At 43.3% G+C, this 21,991-nt stretch overlaps 1 protein-coding gene across 2 annotated transcripts in view; it reads right to left on the bottom strand.

Moving 5' to 3' along the window:
- Positions 1-21,991, bottom strand: part of dachd (dachshund d) — a 90,415-nt gene that overhangs the window by 26,591 nt on the left and 41,833 nt on the right. For both annotated transcript variants that reach the window (XM_076747099.1, XM_076747098.1), the window contains exons 2-3: positions 16,937-17,052; positions 9,983-10,135 (exon numbers count right to left, since the gene is read on the bottom strand). In XM_076747099.1, the coding sequence (XP_076603214.1) occupies positions 9,983-10,135; positions 16,937-17,052 (269 nt within the window). The remainder of the gene's footprint in view (positions 1-9,982; positions 10,136-16,936; positions 17,053-21,991) is intronic.

The raw sequence follows: 21,991 nt of genomic DNA, 5'->3' as shown, positions 1-21,991 counted from the left end.
CTGCACATGCCTCAGGAATGTATAATTGGTTGGCGCAGCCAAAGCTGGGGATCCGGTGCTAATTAAATGACTTGTTTAAAGCCTATCTGTCTTTGTTTGGGAGGCTCTGGGCTTCAGAACAATGCATTGTAAATGCTGTTGTCAAACAAACATTCCTGGTTATCCTTTGATTTGAATTGAACAAGACAAAGGGCTGATTTGCTCAGCGCTAAGCCTTTGGTTTTCATGGCGTTGAGATATTTTTTCCTCTTCTGATCCGTCAAACTGAACAGGACCATTCCAGTCAAGCAGCTAAATGAACTGACTCACTGCACAATGCATATGCAGCCCGCCGCTGCAAAACAATCTCGGTTTTCCTCCTAATTGCGCTTGTAAAATGCCCCCATGTCGTGTATGTATTTCTCAAACAAAGGTGAGACGGCGGCGCACACACATGGAGAGTATTTGTTGTGGTCGTATCGAGGGTTCGCACACCAGTCCCAAAAGGAAATGAATGGCTCATGACAAAGTGTCTGTCATGCGGCAAGACATTCAGAGGTCTTTCCATAGCACTAATCAGCTATTCATCTTTACCATAACTGTTAATCTCCTCCAGAATCAGAAGCCACGTCTGCCACGTGAGATGGAGGGGAGCCTCACGGCCATTAGATCAAACATACGACACAGCCTCTATAAATATGTTGCCTGGCATCATGGTGCCACTTTACACAGCACAAGCACATGCTTACATATGCACGGAAACACAACTGCTTCCACATTCGCGCGCACACACACACACACACACACACACACACACACATGCAAACAAGGAAAAAACAGACACACGCAGATGGCAGGTTCAGTCAAGGCTGGTGAGTCCTGTTTCTCATTAAAATGGGGGGAGAGAGGAAGGTATTGAGCTTTGATGTAGCCACCCACAGCCCCTCAGTGTCATTGAATGAAACTTTGAAGCCTTTTGTGTTTATGCAGTTAATGTTGATAATAAAGCAAACATCTTGCCTTTGTTAAATACCTGCTGTACGCTCTCATACGCACACACACACACAAACGGACACATAAAAAGAATGCATCTCGCGGTAACAAGGAGAGGTAAACATATAAACACACTCAGCAACACACACTATGATAGCGTATAGATACTGCTGCATGGGCACGTACACACATGGAGTCAGCCAGACATAAAAACACATGCAAACAATATCTTTTTTACGTTCCAAGAGCTGCGATGATTGGACACATTTCAATCTAATTCACATCAACAAACACAATGTGTTTAGCATGCCAGAGTGAAGAGATACACTTCCCAATGATTCAGGTGGGCAAAGATTTCTTGCCAAGATGCCTAATGTAATGTAATGTAGGAGAAAGCATGATAAGAAAACATTTCTGGTTTGATGAGGTAACATAATTGCTTCCCTACCCAAACCACTGGAGTGTAACATGTGGTAGAAATTATCAAGGAGACAGACAGAGGTGTTTGTCCTTTAAGTGTACAAAATCTAAGGAAGGCAACTTTTATAGGATAATTTAAATCCTTGCCTCTAATGGCACGCATTCCTTATGAAAATTGAAAGATCAATCATCTCCGTGGCAGATCTGTTGTGGAAAAAAAAAAGTTCTTGCTATCTTTGAAGAGAAAATGCTAAACACGTTTCGCCATCGCCATCGCCCCCACCCGCACCAGCCCCGGTTTTAGCTGTCTATTTGTCTCTTTGCTGAAAATGTTAACGAACAGGGCAATAATCAAGCCATATGCTTGCATGTGGCAAATCTCATTACAGTAAATGACCTTTACCAACCAATGCCAACATCCTTGTGCTTGATAACACAGAGCGTATAGAGTAGGGGGGGGAGACAATGGTGGGTTTAGTTAACGCAATCATGCACATGGCTGGGGGTGGCCAGGACAGCCAGGCCTTCAGGACACATTAGCAAATGCTGTTGGCTTGTTTAATTTGGGTCGGAACCGGGTTCACTTTACATTTGTCACACATCACTCTTGATGAATACGCAGCAACGGCATGAGAGCACCAACATCTGATCGCTGACAATAAGCCGCGGCACAGAAAGTGCTGCAAGCAGAAGAGGAGAGCAGAAGGAGAGGAGAGATATTACTAGCAGCTGTTACTACTGCGGCTGCAATATATTCAAGCCCAATCAATAAAGCTCCTACAGACAGTGACACCCAAGCAGACAGAGGAATCATTTTCATCTGATACTTAGCAAAGGCTCCCCTTTTAAAAAGATTGCTTTCAGTCAATGACAACCAGTTGTCATTTGACTAAGGCTTCTGAAATGAAATATATTGACGAGCGTTATCAATCACGGCCCACTCTGCCGTCATATCACCTCGGTTGGGTGTGGGGGGGGGTGGGGGGTGGGGGGGATCAGTTTGCATGTGGTCATCAGATCATCCGTTTTAATTACAAAATTAGCATCACTACCACCCATGCTCTCATTTCCTCCATTACAATCACCTCGTGAGAGAAAATCAGTAATGCAGTCTATAGCTTCCAGTTTACAGCAGTGCTAATGAGTTCAAGGTGAACTGTAACACGTGAGTTTTATTTCATCACTGCAGTCCAAAACATGTTGTTAGTATGGATTGAGTTACATTTAAGTACATGGATAAAATAAAAAAATAAAACATAAACATTACGCTGAGGTTAATTCAATTATTTTGTGAGCGATTCTAAACACAACTCATCAAGAAATACCTTCCTGTGTTTGTTCACACCGCGAAGGACACACTGAGATTGTGAAATTCCTTAACGTTGTTTGAACTTGCTCACTCTCTCCCGCTTTATCTTGGTCCCAGAGGAGAGGCTGTGTGATGGTGAAGATGTCTGGGCTCACTGTGGCTGATAGCTCTATTCGGATGAGGGTTCCCATATCATAATTGAGAAGAAACACCTTTCGGTCGAGGCGAACGGCAGAGTGCTTCCGTGGAACAGAACCAACTATTTGGATCGCGCAAATGCTCTTTGATTCTCCCCCCGCCTGCGGCATAGCGGACCATTTTTACATGGTAATCACAGCAAAAAGAGATCATTTTGTTGTTCATCACTGTTCTGTCATTATGCTCCTGTGTACACGGCAATATTATTACTGTATGCTAATGTTTCCTCTTAGACATAATCATGGTGAAAAGAGAGCACATGATATCCAGGCTCTAATGCTGCACCATCTTAGCTGTCTATGTGCAAACTACTCCACATTCTATGCAATTACACGCCGCGCATATTTCACATTACTCCAACCTGCGAAAGCTCATCATCACTGAAAGGTTGAATGTCATTTATTACACGTATCACATTTACACCAAGTGACATTGTCTTTTCAAATTGTGTTGATCTCTTCACTTTCAAAGGTCAGCCCCTTCCCTGGCTAAATTCAACCTGACAGAGAATAGTGAGGAGGGGACAGCCGAACGCATGCATCACCCCCGCATCAAAGCGCTCCAAATTAATCTATCCAATTAATGAAGAATGAGGCCTAATGTTGATGAGGGATGACAAGTCGACTGGTCAGTTGTTTTTTATAGCTCTGCTTCTGCTATTGTGAACTAACCGCAAGAGACAATCAAACAAATATTTCCGTGACAGTAGGTCTGTCTAGCGTGTTGTGTCTATTCCTCTCCGTAAGGCTGCAACTCCGCTGCCACTCAAAGATGATAGAACTTGATATGGATCATTACAGAAATAATGTTTAATCAATTCCCCCTGTTATTGTAATCTATTTCTGCAGTTGTCTGCGTTTGTGTATTTTGTAGCTACATCAGTGTGCCTCACAATTTCCCAATCATGCATATTCAAGTATTACGCTGATGCTTAACAGCCGACGCAACTGGAATTAGAACGAGGACATTAGACTTCATTAAAAAGAGAAATGATTATCAGGTTTATCTTTTGAAATGTCTATTAAAATGTGTGTGTCGTTCTTCACTTATCTGTCACCTGGCTCCCATGAGCCTGGCAGACTAATAGAGAGATGGTGAGGGCCAAAGCCCAAGAGAGAGACAGAGACCCATCAAGCTCTTTACTCAGGCTGGAAGGCTGTCTGTCTACTCTGCCACTCTCTTGTCTCGCTCAGTGTGTCTGATTCAGTTACTGCCACTGCTCCCCTCTTCCCCAGCAGTCGCAGCTTTAACGGACACTGTTTTGTCCGGCGCAGCCTTAACATCAGACTAAAGGAAATCCAAACAACCCGTATTGTAATTGCATAAATCAGACAAGACAATAATCTGTCACAGCGAAAGAGGTGTTATGATATGTTCGTGAAATGAATTCCATTCAGCCCATGGCTACAATCTAGTCTCTCTCTAGAGCTTCGGCTGACAAAAGCTCCCACAAGAGAGCTAGAGAGGAAGATGGATGAAGTTGCCCCTAGACACTCATATCAGGTCAGTATGTGCTTTATCCCCTAATGGTTAAGGTTAGGATTGAGTAGGGGGTGATACTAGATCTGAGCCTGAGGGCCATTGTTCTGTCTAGAGGAGCAGGAAGTAGCCACCATCCTCCATCATGGCCCACATTTAGCTGTGCTGGGCCACCAGCACTAGCACAGCTAGCAGGTTGGAGCACGCAGCTAGCTAGTTGGATGTGTCCTTCCACCCAGAGAGCTTTATTATTAGAAAGGACATAAACAGACTAATTAAATCGCAGCAGTGGAGCTGGGCTGACAGCTGGCGCAGAGAGTGTGACCAAACAGATCCCTATCAAAGTGCAGGAGCAGTGTCTCTATATGTGTCCTGCTTTTGTGTGCATGACTGTCTGTGTCTGCTGCCACGCATGCCAGTGTGTTCTGTAAGTATATATACGTGTGCGGCTGTTAATTTTACCCATTTCAGGCTCCTGTTTATTTTATAATTGATGACTATCATTTTTTCCACTGTAATTTCATTCAAACACACTCTCATCTTAATGTCTTATTTATCTGTCGAGCGCAGAACACATTGACTCACTGATATGATCCAAAATGGTACAAATGCTATCCAGCAGAGCAGTAAACACTCCAGTAATTAGTGCGTGGTCTCCAGGCTGACTCCACTCAGCTCTGCAGCATGGCCAAGCACGGACCCCATATAGAGAGGAGCCTAGTTATGCATTGATCTCAGAAAATTAAGGCTAACTGCCCCAGATTGCAGTGTCTTGATGTACCTTCTGGATAAGCAATGTACTATATTTGTATTGTTTGTAGAGCAAACAGGATGATTTGGACTCGCTGTGCTTTAAAATGAATACATCTTAAATAATTAATGACGGCCCCTTAAAGCGTTGTTATCTGTGTGACCGCAAACGTAAAACCACTGATGATGAGAAAATATGGTTTTAACAAGTCAATAATGGTGAGTGCAACAAGAACAGCCTAATCGATGAGGCTGCAACGTTTGCAAACAAGGACTTGAATTATAACGCCAATAATTGATCCCTTCCATTTTTTCCTCTCTCTCCTTCGTGTGATGTCATTGTTCATTGATTGCTTCCTGCCAGTGAAGGATGATGGGAAGTTTCAGAGTTTGTTTTTGCTATGACTTTTGCCCCCCCCTCCCCTTCCCCACCACCTTTCCCTCCACCACCCCCCTCCGACACCCTCCTCCCCGTCTCCATTTGAAATTTGCAAGCTGTAGCACCAGCTTAACCAAAAAGGATTAAGTCCCATACCCAACTGAGAACACAGATAATGCTCAGTAATTGGTAAAAAATGAAGATGAATGGGACAGCTAGATAAGGACCAATTAGCTGCTGGGAGTGTACAGCTGTGGTCTCCTCACAGAGCGCTCTCAGGGGCCAAGGCCCCCTCTTTCTCTCTCACGCGAGCATGCACACACGCGCACACGCTAACGCACACACGCAAACATACGAGCGTGAGGGTGGGGCTTGCAGAAATTAGCCTGATGACCCTGGGAAGAGAGAATGATGCCTCCTCATCATCTCACCCAGAACCTCTTCTCGCGGCTCTCAGTCAGGCAACACTCCAGGTACCTGTCACCATCCGTCCGGCCTCAGCCTAGCATGTGGCTCTCCACTCCCTGTTGGGCGCAGGCAGCCTGGACCGAAGCCACAGATGTGAGACAAAGGGCTTTCAGGTTCTGAAGTAGTGTGTGTAGAATAAAACTGCTTATGCAGCTTAGGTGTGGTGTCACAGGTTTAGGATCGATTCAAACTGTTCGGCCGAATCCGACCGTTAGCAGCGGTCGTCACGTCTCCTCCTTTCGCCGCGGCTCTGTCTGTCTGCGAGTTACTTGGTCGGTGTTGTCGCGGCATCATCTGGCTGATGACAGTGGAATTCCCATATCTAATTACAAACAGGATTTCAGCTCCATTAGAGCTGTGTGGTGAGGAGTCAGATGAGTGGCAGGGCAGCACCCAGTGGCCAAAGAGAGACAGAGGGCAAAAGACGGAGAAGTAAGTGAGACAAACTCAAAAAAAGAGAGAGAAGAGAGGACAAGGGTGAACGGCGCCTTATCTTTTCTTCCCACACCTTTTCTGCAGGTCTACGAAACACTTTATTTTCCTTCCGCGGCTGGAAAAAAGCAATTCTTTCTCTTGAAATTGGCAGGTGTTTGTTAGTGGGCAGCTGACAATATTTTCTCTCCCAGTAATGAAGGTTGTGGCTGGGGTCAATGCACTGGGAGGGAATGGCGGGCTGTTTATCCCCCTCAAGGCCCAGCGCCACACGTGTTTTGCTTGGTCTGTGATCTGTAATTGTGGCATTTCCTGAGAGGCGCAGGAACAATCCACATTGTGCTTTGAGAGGGCTCCCTCTGCCCAACTAAACAGTGTGAGGGGAAAATCAAAGACAGAAAGACACCCCCACGCAACTCTCTTTCTCTTTTTACATTTTCCTGACACTCCATCACCACGGCTCTCATCTTTTCATCCGTCTCCGTCCGACAAACATATCTATTTCTTTCTCTCACTCAGGATGTTTGGTTATTTTAGCTGAGAGTTGAACTGGCTGTTTTTTCCCTCATAATTAATAACATTGATGCAAACAGGAAGGTCTAATTGTGATGAATATTTAATGCGAGGGAGAAATATTAGCCTGTTCAATTTACATCAACACAAAGACAGCGACAGGCAATCCGACTCTACAAACAGAACAGAGTGTCCTTCACTGGCTGCCTCTGCTTTGCTTTGCTTTAAGCGCTTCACAAAGATCTGCTTCAGACAAACACTGAGATGAGGCACCTGTATTTTAGGCCGAGGAGGATTTTTTCAATGGGTTTATGTAGTAGCTCTTTCTGATTAAATGGATCTGTGTCCTTAGTGGTATTATCAGAAGCACGCTCATTATCATATCAATTCCTATCATGGTCGGCAACATCATTTGTGTGAGTAAACACATCTGTTTGTTGAGTCTTAGTTTAAGCTGGATGATTAGAAAACTCCAGTCCGTTTCCTCAGAGCAGCTGTGCTCTGGGTCTCTTAAAAACAACATGAAGTCATCCCCTAGCAGCAGTGGGAACAACAGTCAGTCCAGTCCCAACAGAGCTACAGCCAAATACAGTTCCCCTCCTGCCCACTCCATGCTATATCAGTCAAGTGATTTATATGTTTGGATTGCTATTGGATAACAGGCCTGAGAGCTGGACATATTAGGCATTCACACTCCAAAATAGTTTGCGAAAAGCAGGCCAGAGTGAGACACTTTTGGAACGTTAAATAATCCCGCAACGGGGCTTTCTCTTAAGTCATTTCATATTTTTTAGTGCGATTACAAAAGGCCTTCATTAAAAATAAACATGTGAGGGGAATGAAGAAGAAGGCAGCATGCTGCTAGCTGTGTTTCATGGCCCCGCGGTGCCTGAGCAGGCCATATTTCTCCGGCGTATTATCAGGATGACTCCTGCTGGCCACCCTGTCACAGCAGAGTGCTTGATATAAACAAGAGATTGCTGCGACACCCAGTAATCAATATTAGGATGGTTTCAGTACCAAACATCATTTGTCTCTGCGACCATTCCTTTGACCAAACGAAGCATTAATTCAAATCATAAATCTGAGCTGATTTAAATCCGAGGAGAGTGAGGGAGAGAGAGAGGCCCCTGTCTGACTGCCTGCCCCTAATGATTTATTTTCTACATTTCTGCGAGCGAGAGATTTGTCCATACTCACTGACAGGTCACCTTCAAACGCCAGTGGCAGACTGTTCATCACCATGCAGACGAGCATCTCATCGCTGCGAGTAAATATTAAAGGAAAAGAATCCAATTGATTGTGGATGGGGCCGAGAGGCGTCACTGCCATATATTTCACTCAGAGAGCTAATGCTGTGGCCCATGCACCCACACCTAGAGCTGCTCCCCCTTGCCAGAATTATGATTCTACTGGGAGCCTGTGTGGCTGGCTGTGGGCTCAAGGTTACAATTTAAATTGTAAAAAGATAAAACAGTTTCTTATTAGCTCCACTGCCATAGCCTTGCTGTTGGTACTCACATTTATCTTTATTTCCGTGACCTCGTAGGCTCATATTCTTTTTTTTTTTTCTTAACATACTCCATTCTCTTGGAGTGATGACCTCACACTTTATGCATTTTGCATTGTTAAATCTGCTTAGAAACACATCCTGTTTTCATCTCGCACACCATAAGCTCCGTGGTGTCAAGTATTACTGATGAAATGTATTCAGGAGTCGAGCCATTTATTACAGTAAGTGAATCAAAACCTCCGTTTAGAACCAAAGCTACGGGGATTACATTTGGTTTATAATTTGGAAAGGGCTCATGAATCCGCACTAACATACATTATCATTCTCCTTAATGCACTAAGTGGTTCTCTGCGATATTATGAAAATCCTTCTGCATTTTGGGGCTAATAATTAATTGAAATGGCACATAGTGAAAAACCAATGCTCTCAGAGCAATTCAATTAGACCTTGTTAGAAGCGGATAGCTTTGGGAAACTGTGTTCACACTTTCATTTAGCGATTAAGAAGAAGTTACTGGAAGTTTTTTCTTTCGGCAAAAAAAAGTGGAACATTTCAGGACAAAACAAGACTTACCTCACAAAGGTGAATATTTACACTTCACACACGCTGAACAAAAGCAATATTTTACCATTTTATTAAGAAAACAGCAGCATAGTGGAGACAGTCATGCACTCTTTGGTTTAAGTCAAGCTGTATGTTTGGTGTTATTTACTATCTCTGCAAAGAGCTTTTCCTTTGTTGGTCCTGTAGACTTATGAGGCTGTTATTTAAGTAATATATCAAAAAGTACTAAACGCATTTCAATAAAACTTGGTGGAAAGGCAGGGGACGCATAAAGGAACACGCTATAAGGTTTTGGATGTGATCCGGAGAAACAGTGTGACCGTGTGCCAAATTAAATCACTTTTCCTCAAAACTATTGAACCAGCAGAAGTAAATGTATTTCTTTCTGGACGAATCCATGACACATCCGTTGTCCCCTTTCTAAATGAGATGAAAAAGGAGCTTTTCCCACACTACTAGAAGATGTTTCATCAACTCATTGAAGTTGGCACATTAAACATTTGCACATGCCTTGAAAAAAACGTATTTGTTTTATGATAGGCGCAACTATTTTTCAATTGCCAGTTTCCAGCTGCCAATTCCTTGTGGGTGGGCTAATCAACAAAAACTGCCTGAACCCTTCAGCACAACAAATTAGCTGACAGGCACACACGTTTACTCGCAATTTTGCTAAATTTAATGATATTCTGTCCATAGGTGGCGCTAACGATCATTTCCTCAACAAACCCCAGCTAACCAGTCAATCTTTTTTTTGTTTGTCGTTGCAGATGCAGCTAAACATTTTTTATATCTATTATTAAAATAGCACATGAATGATTTGCGGTCTTGGAGGAGACTGTGTGTCAAAATGGTGATGAAGTATGTAAATCCATACGTGTGTGTCTGCGCCTGTGCAGGCACATAAAACATTCTGCAGCGTCCATTTGTCCTCCGTTTATGTGAGTGTGAACGTGTCTGTGACAGCGTGTGTGACGGGGATCCTCACCGACGCTGGAGCTGAGGTCTCCATTCTCTCCGTCGGCCCCATGGTGGTTGGCGTTGCTGTGGTAGCTGCTCATCGCCTCCAGCTTGATCTTCTTGACCTTCATGGCCTCTGCGATGGCTGCGTTGGCAGCTGCTGCCGCCGCCGCTGTCAGGCCTGGAGAGAGGAGGCAGAGGAGACAGAGCGCTTACAGACCACTACATGTCTGCTGGGGCTGAGCCACTGCACCTGCAAAACCTTTCAAAAACCTGCCCCGGTGCATGAAAAACAGCAAAGAAAAAAGACTTTTGAAATAATAAAACAATGAATAATTTTATACACTATGGGGAATAAGCGCCCATGAGATCACAGCTTGGTTTTTCATCTTCTGACAGGATATCTTCACAGCAGGTTATCATACTGATGGGATGGATCCCTGTGTGTGTGGCAGCATATGATTTTTATGAATGTTTCACTGACTCTGGTATTCCTTGCCACTATATTGATGTATTTGTACCTTGATAGGAACAGATGCAGTCAAGATAATAGTGCATGATGCAAGCATTTTGTGTGTACAACTTATAATACACAAAGTACGTGTGTATATAATAAAGGCATGGTTATACAGTGTGACACCAGATGGTTCAGGAAGAGAAAAAGCGAGACAGAAGCTAAGACAGGTTCAATATGCCAACAAATACAGACAGAACTGTGTCTTAAAAATCTTCTCATCGAGTGGATTTCAATGATACCTTCTAATGTATTCAGCACATTGCACCGGCCTGAATAATGGCTAACATTGCTATTCAAATTCTTCACAGCTACTGTATGTACTGTAGTGTCACATAATGACAGGACTCTTTTGAGAGTCAAGGCCAGTCATCGAACAGTCAAGGATTCAAGTTCTTTTTGTTCTTTAACACTTAGAAATGGCTTCGAGTGTATTAAATACTTGGAGGGCCACGTGTGACAATGAAATGTGCTCTTGTATGTTTTGTTTTTATTGCTTTTTAGATGCCATCAACCTGTCAGGATCTGCAGTTGAAAATGAGCTCGTAGGACTTAATGTAGCACATTTACACGATGGACCTCATGTGAATTAATGTGAATTCCTAAATAAATAAACATAAGCAATACAGACCATAAAAACTGTGAAGGAATCTACGCAACTCAGCATATTCACTATTACATTTACAGGAAACTAATGAGGCAATAGGCAAAAAGATCCCAATGGTCATATGGGCACCTAAAATCTTCAAAAAGTGGGGACAGATTATAATATAATGTGATGCTTTTGTTTTTACGACATTAAAAGACTAATGTTTGTTTGTTTTTTACTGTCTAGAAAACATGTAAAACAGTTCACAGAAAAAGTAAAAAGTTATGTTTTACGTCTGCATTCTGTAATATAGGTTGCACAAATGATCGCCCTGTTTCTTACAATAGAGCAATTATAACACATTGTTTAGCATGCATATCACTAACAACATGCCCAACATCTCTGAGAATTTGACATGGATTCTCCTCGTGCCCGAGGCTGCGGTTTTCATGTGCAGACTAAATGACTATTGACATCACATTTGAAATGATCATTCACATTTCCACTGCCATCTCTGACTCTATACTGGAATAGCAATATCTGACGTGGCCGTCTGCCTCGATCAAAATGGGCTTGATATGATTGATATAGTAAGCCTGAGATTATAGACATACATATGCTGAGCACACTGCAGAGATCATAAAGCATTGGTTTGTCATTGTGGTATTTCCAGGGTTCTGGTGTGTTGAACGTGACTGAAATCTTTATTCATGAGGCTGGTCTCAAACAGCAGGGACAGATAGTGCTAAAGCTCCTCTAGGCCTGGTGTGTCTCAGGAGAGTCCCACAACTCCTCTTGCCAACCCCAGCAACAAAATCAAAGATGCAAGGAGAGAAGACGATATGTACCTATTAGTGGAATCACTCATATCCACAATACGGTAGATCACCTGCCCTTCTACAGGGGCTGCTTATGCTGGATATGCAGGTTTGCTTTACGTTTGACGCCGAACAAGGCAACGTCTGCGTTTATCATCACTAAGCTGTCACATCGCCGTGATGGGACTCAAGAGCAGCTATTAGCCATGCATCTGAAGGGAGACACAAGTACAAGGGGAGGTAGAAATCGAACATGTGGCTCAAACAGATACATGCGAGCATGCGCGCACACACAGGCACAAACACACGCCGACAAACACGCGCGCAAGAACATACCGGCCTGGGCACCCTCTCCTCTCATCCCCAGCTGATAGGCAGATGGCGAGAGTCACTCTGAGCCACTGACATGGAGGTGCATATAATTTAAAGTCTTGTTTGCATCTTAAAATACATCAGGACCATATTGACGTACAGTATACATCATGTCAGCGAGGGCCCTCTCGTTTGCAATGGGCCCTGGCTGCTGTTCAATATGCATGGGCAGAGCGGGGGGGGGGGGGGGGGGGGGGGGGGGGAGAGAGAAAAGCGCCATTGCCTCATAAGAAGGTGATACTTCTCCACATAATGAATGTGGCCTCTGCCCAGTCTGAAGGTCAGCCTTCATTTGTGTATAATGGGCAAGAGTCAACTGTTTTCCAAATGAGACGTATGCAGAACAGACTGCCGAGTAAATATTGAAATCACCTCTGGGCTGTTTGTGTGATAAATTCCCCCCACAAATCAGGTGCCGCTCAAAGGAGTGCCGCAGTGGTGCTTTCTGATGCTCTCTAACTTCGCTTGTGAGAACACTGTGGTTTATTGCACTGCAGCCTGTGCATCCTGAGGTACACTGGACTATGTAAGAACAAAAGAAAGAAAAAAAAGGGAATGAATCCAGGATCCACAAGTTTTGGTCAAATATGCACTGAGTACATAAAGGCTAAAAAAAATGGATTTGAAACAGATGAAATGATCACGTTTCCATTTTTCATTTATCATTCTGCTCCATCCTCCAGCCTGTCTTTGACTAAGTGACACTCTCCATAAAACAAAATCTTTGTTCTGATAATTGTTTCATTTCACCAGATCAATTGTCATATCCACATAACACACACCTCAATAGAGTGGATGTAATAAGGAAGCCAGGGCGACGTTGGCGCCCAGCAACAAGTCTATTAAGCCACTAGAAGTCTAAACGTCAACAAGACCAATCCCACTCAGTGCTAATCTGCATTCATTACTATGCAAACAAAACAATCCAGCCTCATATATTCTTTCAAAGTCACCTTTAGATTCAGACTTCTTATATAGACACGTGGGCAAGTCACAATCCTCCTGAGCACCAAACAAACAGCGCATCCCGGCCGCATGTAGAGAGCCATAGCAGTCAGAGAACAGAAAAGGGAACATTTCAACAAATAGAGAATAGCATGGCACTGTCACATGGGGAGCACAAAACAGCAAATAACAGAGACAAGGTCTGATGGTAGCCCTTGGAGCAGCTGTCATATTAAATAATAATGAAGGATCTATTAATATGCAAAGGAAGCAGCAGCCGACTGGCTTAACGCTGTCATGCCTCTGCATATTGTCAGGATCTTCATCATTAATTAACATGCTAGCTGCCCCATACCTGCGCCAATGTCAGAACATTCTTACAACAAACACCCCAATGCCTGTGCCCTCCGCAACTAACTCGTATAATTAAATTAAAATCAGATTAACTTCACATCAGTACACAAAAGACTGACTTTTATGACTTTCTCTAGCAGCGATTACAAAAAAAAAGGAAAATAACCAGAGCTTATCTGTTGTGTTTCTGTGCTGTCTCTGTTAGGGACGGCACCATGGGCAACAATGAAAACACACTTTATTTATCGGGCAAGCAGGATAAGTAGGGAAGAGACACTCCATGTCAATGAGCATGGCCGCCTAATTTTATGCATGGACTGGTGGCAGCGCAGCAATGACAAACTGGGGTTGGGAACAACGCGACTCTTAGGTACACTGCACCACTTGAACTGTGCTATCCACATCATGACAAATTTAGTATCAATTACACAGCGCGCTAACCTTATGACAAGCGGCGGACTGAAAGAGGAGGGGCAGCGACACAAAGAACTGACACTAAATTACCTGGTGCATACTGGATCTATTTTAAAGCGGCTTGAAGTGGCACCGGATTAGATGATCCACTCTAGAAGCTGACGTGCTAATTGTACATCAAAAGAACATAAATATTACAATGTGTCTCCACCTACAGTACTTGTATGAAGAACCAGCTCTCTGAGGCACCGGGATCCACGCACACACACACTTGTGCTGTAAGCCAGAGCCAGACAGCATTAGAAAATATTGTTTTTATCAGTAAAGTACAGGATGCACCCTGGTTAGATGTAGGTGACATTCATTTCTCTAATGGTAAATGCAGTACTCTTGCGTTATTCAAAAGGTTGAAGCCATATCCAGGACATAAATGAATTATATTGAAGCTGCTGCTTAAGTAGTGGCCAGAGTGTGAGTGGAGGCCCTCTCCACTTTAAAGGAGATGTCATCTCAGTGTGGTGTCAGTCCACAGCAAATAATCCGATTTGGGGGCCAATCTGCCTGTAATGCATCAGCAACTGGAAAGGCTCCAGCGCAAACCCTCCTCCCCCCCAGGGGGCATGAACGCACACATTCAGACACTCACACATACACACATGTGCTTTCACACACATATGTGGGTATTTCCTTAAATGGAAACCTAAGCATATTAAGATGTCCTTTTCTAAATGGAACTGGTGTCAAGGGCAAAGATACATATGTTAACAATGTGTTTCACATAGGCCTCTCTGGTCCTGTTAGAGTGTGAAGCAGACATCTTTCCACTGTGCTGAATGTGGTCATTGATTTGAATCTAATATGATTTGAGCCAATGTCTAATGTCTACATCTAATATCCAAAAAAATTCCACTTCTGTAATCTAACTGACAACCCCTGGGGCGGTCACCTGGAGGGAGTGTCGGGGGGTGGTGTTGGTGGATGGGGGAAACACTCACGTCACGATTACTCAAACATTCAGATTTCTGCACTGCTGTGATGGAGAGAAAAAAGGCTGATTACATGAAGAAATCACAGCAAACAAAATCCCTAAAACAGAGTAAATCGAGTGAAGAATTGGCCCTGTCACGTCACGCTGCCCACTAAGGCTATGAGATTAGATCATTCAAACACTCGCTGTATCCATCATCAGGTGAGACCTTTGGGCAAATTCGAGCTCCATTCAGCCGCTCCTGAGTAGTAAGGAGCTGAGGAAGAAGCACCGGCACAGACGAATGTGCAAACGTACCACCAGGAGAGAAATGACGTGCTACTGTGTGAACTAAACATTTCGTGGAGTGTTTCGCTTTCTCTCTGCAGCCCAAATTAAACGGCACAGTGGCTTTTTGTGGAGTCCTGGAGGATTGGTGAAGCCTCGGGAAAAGCCGTCTGCCCGCATTCTGCCTGTGTGTGCAGGCGCTAACTCATCTGAAAAATGAACTAATATGACATGACATGATAGTGTAACTATTTAAGACAGTTTCTCAGTATCGCTTTTTTATCATCAATCAGGATATTTGGACATGACAGGGAGATCAATTAGTCGCCTCCTTAGATGCTAACTTATGTGTGGTCAATTATACTGAATTATTAATCTGTCAAAATCTGTAAATTCCTTGACGTTTAATGCTTAATACTATAATCGAAACAATAAACGGTTTAATCATAACACAGAAACTGATGGGAAAGTTCTGTCTCGCCACAGTTAGGAAGCTTAAGGCAGTTATGAGAAGACCAAAAACCTCAATTACTTTATCTCTGCCCCCTGAATACCCTGACTAAAATGTCAAGATCATAGAGTCCCTCTGGGCTTAAAGGGGATGATATCAAAAGGCTTTTCTGTTGCTTTATGTTCCACTAAATAACACGGGTCTTTCTCATCATTGTCCTTCTCTGTGTTCACTTCGGCCTTTAAGTTCGCCTTCTGTGCTGCGGCGCAGATAGCCAGTGACCTCACCCTATTCCCAGAGTTCAAAGCAGCAGCCTGTGAGCCTCTATTGTACTGAATCACAAGGATGGCCCAATCTGTGTTTAATATTGGGTTTCAAACGCTTCATAGACGCTGCTTTGCTGCCTCTTGGAGAAAAAGAGAGAGAGAGGAGAAAAAACACACTTCCAGACTGTTTTTACAGAGATGGAAAAAAAAACACGTGAGGTGGGATAATTACAAGTCTGTTAAAACTGTTAGACACTGAGGTTTAGCGTGGAAAAGCAGCTGTGGTGTTTTATCTCTTTGTAATGTACTCCAGTTAATAGTTGGTCAAATATAATGTGCACTGTACACTGAATGAGCATTCAAAGAGCTCTGCTGGATGGTACAATATCATTAAAGACATACTATATCAAGAAGGAGAGCAGAATATGCAAATCAGAGCACTTAGAGCCACCAACATCAAAGCAGTCACAATGAAGCCAGCCACAAATAGAACAAAAGCATTAGTTGCAATAAGACTTGGCCCAGGGGTAAGTTAGGGCACAAACGGTTGTTGTTGATTCTTGTGGCGATAAGCTTGCTTTAGCATCACCACTGCCTATGTACATATACCAGTGGAGTGGATTTAATCGCACTAATTAGAATGCACTCAAGGCAAAATGCAACATCTACTGGAATAATCTGAGAGAAAAGATCTCCACTCCAATTTATTCTCCCCCTCTTGGTTTCCGGGCGTTGAGCAGAGGATCTGTTTTTGGTAAACGAGTGAGCGGCTGGTGTCTGGTGGTTGGGTGCATGTGTCACTTTGGACTGGCTGCCATTTCGAGGACAAGCTGCGGGGAGGCCACTGGTGGGGAGGGTGTGTGTGTGTGTGTGTGTGTGTGTGTGTGCTTATGAGTGTGTGTGACAGAAAGAGAGAGAGAGAGAGAGATAGAAAAGACCCAGACAGAGTGAATCAGAGCCTTAGCAACAATGACAGAGCGCCGCAGACTAAGGCCAAACCATACCTGTGGGTGGTATCATGCCAGGGGACATGAGGCCAGGGACTGAGTGGGGCATGATGTGGGGGTTCTCCGGTGATGTCACGCTCTGGGTCCTCTTCGGAGGCCGGCCGGGTCTGGAGCTAAAACACCAGGCACAGAGAAGGAGGAGAACGCGGGTGAGAGGCGAGGAGGAGACTGGCAGAGGGAGGAGGAGTGGTGTGGGTGGGTGGGGGGGGGTGTTAACATTTGAAGCACTCCAGAATGCAATTCCATTCCAAATAGCTAACATGTACTGTAAATAAATTTCTTTTCAAGGACAGTTGCTTTCTGCAGCTCAACATAATAGACTTCCATAACTAATTAGATTACACGGTGAATTCATTTCCTTTATTGAAGATCAACCACTTTTTGATGCATAATTCATAACCCGTACCTCGTTACCTGTTCCTCCGTATTAATATCCCCACACTATTTGAATTGCCTCGTTTGCATATGCTAAAATCCAGTGCGCGGCCCTCGGCCTGGAAATTACATGTTAACTTGTTATAATTATTGCAGTCAGGCCACTATTGATTTATGAGACTTTTAAAAACCAAATATGTGTAGTTCTGGTAATGAATGATATTTTAAGGTTCTTCAGGAAATTAAAAGGCAATGGCTGCCTTAGGAAATGTTCTGCTTGCTTGATTTAATGCGTGCCTTAGCTGGAAGGTGGTGTGACAGAGTGATTCAGACCTGTTGGACGGTTCTGATGGGGGAGTTTTATTACACCAAACGAGGGGCACAGATCCAGCCGTGATAAATGACTGTGCCACCTTACTGTGGAGGAGAAAAGGCCTTCAAAGCAGATACACCCCTGACTCTCCACACATCTTACTCATTCACTTATTAATACAGCTTTGAGTTGCAATCAATACCTGCTTTGCTAGCTTATAGCAACAAAGAAAAACCTACAGGGTGAAAAAAAAAAAAAAAAAAAATTCAATGAGCACATAATGAGGAGGCCAAAATCCTATATAGGTATATTCTTTATGAACAAGGAGCTGGATGTCTGAGCTGAAGATGAATTATGGTGACTTGACACAGGTGACATATTGGCTTCATACATAATTTCACATACATTTTTTAGCTTTACCAGGATACTAAGTCCTCTCTAATATGAACTGACTTTAATCCATCTTAAAAACACCAAAGGGTTTCCGCAGCGTGCCGAAACTGTGGGAGGACAAACAGGACAGGGTCGGAAATCGAACCTGCGACGTGTTGGCTGAGCCTCTGTCCGGCCCCTTTACAAGGCTGCGTTCAAGTCCACTTTTTTATTCTGTTAATAAGGTCTGGGTGGGGGTGGGGGGGGGGCGCCAACATGCTTACACAGTGATGTCAAGTTTATTCTCAGGTGTAACTTCTTTTGTCTACTGTGGAGCAAAATGTCTCCACAAATATATATCTTAATGCTAATTATGCTAATTACTGCTGGTGGCATGATACGTTACTGTGGTCACAACAATCACAAAATGCTATTTCAGTATCACTGCGTCATGATTTGAATCTTTGTTAAGTGATGATTACTGACTTACGTTTTTTTCTTTTCTTTTTTTTTTTTTTTAAGTTTACGAGGTGTTTATGACCGACAAATGTTTAAAATTAAATCAACGTAACCAACTGATGAGATGTTTTTAAGGCTCATTCTGGACTTTATCAACCAGTACAGTATATGAGGCTGTTTGTGTTACAGTACATTTCACTACATTTCCCAAAGGCAGCATCTACAGAGTGATGCAGTGTTTTAGTTCAGATACTACACAGCCTTAGTAGTTGAATTTATTCAGCCGTGTCTTGTGAGGTTTATTTACCTCAGTCCTGCTAATAGAGTGCACTCGCTCTATCTGTCTGAATGTGCTGACTCTCTCATATACCGGCTCTGGAGGTTTTAGGACTAAAAGCAGACCTTCACCCAACTGTGTCCCTTTGGAGGGAAAATACAAACGTGACAGAAAGAAGTAGCAAGAGAGAAAGCGAATGACAGCAAGTGAGAGGAGGATCGGAGAGGGAGAGATAGAGAGAGAGAGAGAGAGGGAGATGGAGAGAGGCAGAAAGAGAAATGAGTGCCGGCTCAACCTAGGAACGTCTGGAAATGTAATTCCTATTTCTATAGAAGCACCTCTTTGATCTTATGAGAGGGAGAGATCGCACACAGTTTTGCTGTCATCACTTTCACTTGTACTCTGGCTGAATTATTTATGAAAGACCTCAATAGAGGGTATGTGATGGGTAAAAGGCTTTTTTTTTACCAACAATACTAAAAGCAAAAAGGGCCTGAAATGGACAAAAAAATGTCACATCAACCTTAGATCATGTCAAAGGATGTGAACCCAGGTACAAAGACCCAGTTAAGTAAAGGTAATGTTTAGATAGGCTGCAAGGGAATCTGTCTGTGTGTTTAAAGGGATAGCATTTCAGCTACTCTCTGCACACAAATAACACTGACTAGCCATGAAAGCAATACGCCAACTGAACAGCAGCTTTGAACTGAGGAACCTCCGAGCAGCAGGAAAGCCTCTCTGAAATGAAGGTTATTGTCTCCTTTTCTTATGGCAGAGTAGGTGTTTAAATCCACAGAAGCAGCATGTGTGCCGTGACTATTTCCCTCTTTTATCACACGTTTTCCCAGCCTTGTCATTCGTTTAGTTTGCCCGTAATGTCTCTTAGCAATATGTAATTTAGCTCCTCGAAATGCCACAGCTGAGGCTTGCGTGCTAACACCACTGCAGATCTGCTGTGGTCAGAGCCATCCAGGCTAATACGCCGGGTCCAGAGAGGAACTCAACCTGGCCTCAAACAAAAGAGCCAGGCTATTTATCAAGCAGCAGATGCTGATTCCCTAAATAGCCTGGCACAGAAACTGCTCCAAACTAGGCCATTATTGCACAAAAAAGACAGCACAACTGGATTTATGATTGGAATGTTGGTACTTCTCATGTCTTATCCGCTGTTGTCTTTTCTAATCTTTCCCGACCTTTTTTTTCTTTTTCTTTTTTTTTCCCATTTTCTCTTCTCCACCTTAAAATGTTTGGGAAAATAAGAACCTCTGGCTTTTAAAGTTGGACTTATTTGGACAATATTATTTCTGTATTGGAGGTCAATCATGAAAGAATTTTGCTCCCTGCTTTATTTATATTTATACTAAAGACAGTCAGGGCCTTCATATCTCTGGCTTCAATTAAGGAAACAAAATAGGCCCCACCAGCTTTGGGTTGGGGCCACAAATATGTTACACATCTATTCTCTCTTTTTTGTTTCGCTACCATGGTGAAAAGAAAATAGCGGTGAACTTTCCCTGAACCAGACTTCCTTTAATGGCCCGGCCGTGTGTTGACCCAGCAGAGTCGGCTGGAACCTGATACTATCCAACACACTACACTGCGCAGGCAATCAGATTACACGGGGCCCAACAATACACTCCACACGAGTCCAATTTCAGCGGTACAATGCAATAAAAGCACAATAATTAAATTCACGTTCTCACCCCGTTTACAGGAAGCCAACACGAGGTGATAGGTATAATAAGAGGTATAATATCGCATGAGATATCAGGACGGTTTTTGATCTCGTGGCAAAATTCTGACATCTCACTATCAGACTCTTTTCTGTCGACGGAAGCAGTGACTGAGATCTTATTACCCAGAACGCCGTTAATGCAGTGATTATGATCTGTTATAAATCAATTGAAACCACAAATGTAATGTTTAGCCCAAGTGAGCACACTCCCTCAGTGGATTCAGTTACACACAGAAATCATCTGCACCTCCCATCTTCGGATATCTTTAGGAATTCAACCTGATTATGTCAATAGCGACTCCGGTTTGCAGAGAAAGAGCATAATATTATTTCCTGGTGGTTATGATTGAGCCATTAACCTTTTATCTCAGTCTTTTGTTTGACGTTTCTAAAAGGTAAGGATGAAGATATTTATTCCATTTCCGCCCAGTCGGCCAAAACAAGCGAGTGAATCATTCCGTCTGGGGCTTGTGTAAACAAAAGGCCTCTCCAGGTCTCTGCCAATCAGGCCTTATAAAATATTAACCCAATGTCATTGCCCTTTTAAAATCTCTCACCTAGAATTCCCTAATTGTTCCTTTTCTTTATCTCTCCAGTGCAGAGAGTAAATAAATTAACAAAATAGCTTTTATCGCCCTGAGTAACCTTTTAACTGAAGGATTATCTGGGGTTTATTTTTCATTTCTCTCACAGCGATAGCAGAGCATGCCCCATTGATTGGTTTGCTGGGGTGGTGACCAGCCATGAAAACAAGGTCTTATTGATAAAACAAAGCAGCTCCTTACCTTTTAAGTGCCAGGTCAGGCAGAAATTCAGAGGCCTCAGACCATCAGGGGGCCTGAATATGCTGAGTTCATTCTTTTTTTTTTTTTGTAAATTTGGTTCAATCAAACATTTTAACACTATGCGCACGACTCCCCCGAGAGGTTAACTGTGTTTGTGGAAAGACAGGGATAACATGGCTGAGGCGTATTACTACCAATTTAAAATCCCCACAGATAAGACACCGGGGTCGGCTGAGGCAAAAAAAAGATCAAATGTTTAACTTTAAATCTAGAAATGACTTCTTTCGGAAACACGCTCGACTGTTTGTTTCCTCCGCTCGCGCTGCCCCGTGGCAGGACGACGACAGGACGGCTGACTGGAAATTCAACTCGAGCTCCAGTCAAAAACGAACAAATGCTGATGGCCCACTGTGGATTTGCGCTGATGACATATACGTCTAATTAATCATCAGCTGATCTGAACGTGATCTCAGTTCTCTGGGTCCCAGCTGCGTTTAGCTCTGCTGTGGAGAACACAATGATGTTAGCAAACACAGAAGCACAGATAAGCATCCGCGCCCATGCAAACGAACGGACGAGGAAACGAGAAGCGTTTTATTAATCATCTCCGTGCTTCCTTTTGAAGTGGGTATCTTTTTTCAAATGTCTTACAAGATTGAACATTATTTAAAAACTAATCAGCAACTATTCGATGATTGATTTCTCATTTAAGCTATTTCTAAAGAAAAGATGTCAA

This window comes from Chaetodon auriga, chromosome 13 (genome assembly GCF_051107435.1).
Source record: "Chaetodon auriga isolate fChaAug3 chromosome 13, fChaAug3.hap1, whole genome shotgun sequence".
Lineage (NCBI taxonomy): Eukaryota > Metazoa > Chordata > Actinopteri > Chaetodontiformes > Chaetodontidae > Chaetodon > Chaetodon auriga.
This window is presented reverse-complemented; position numbering and strand designations above follow the sequence as displayed.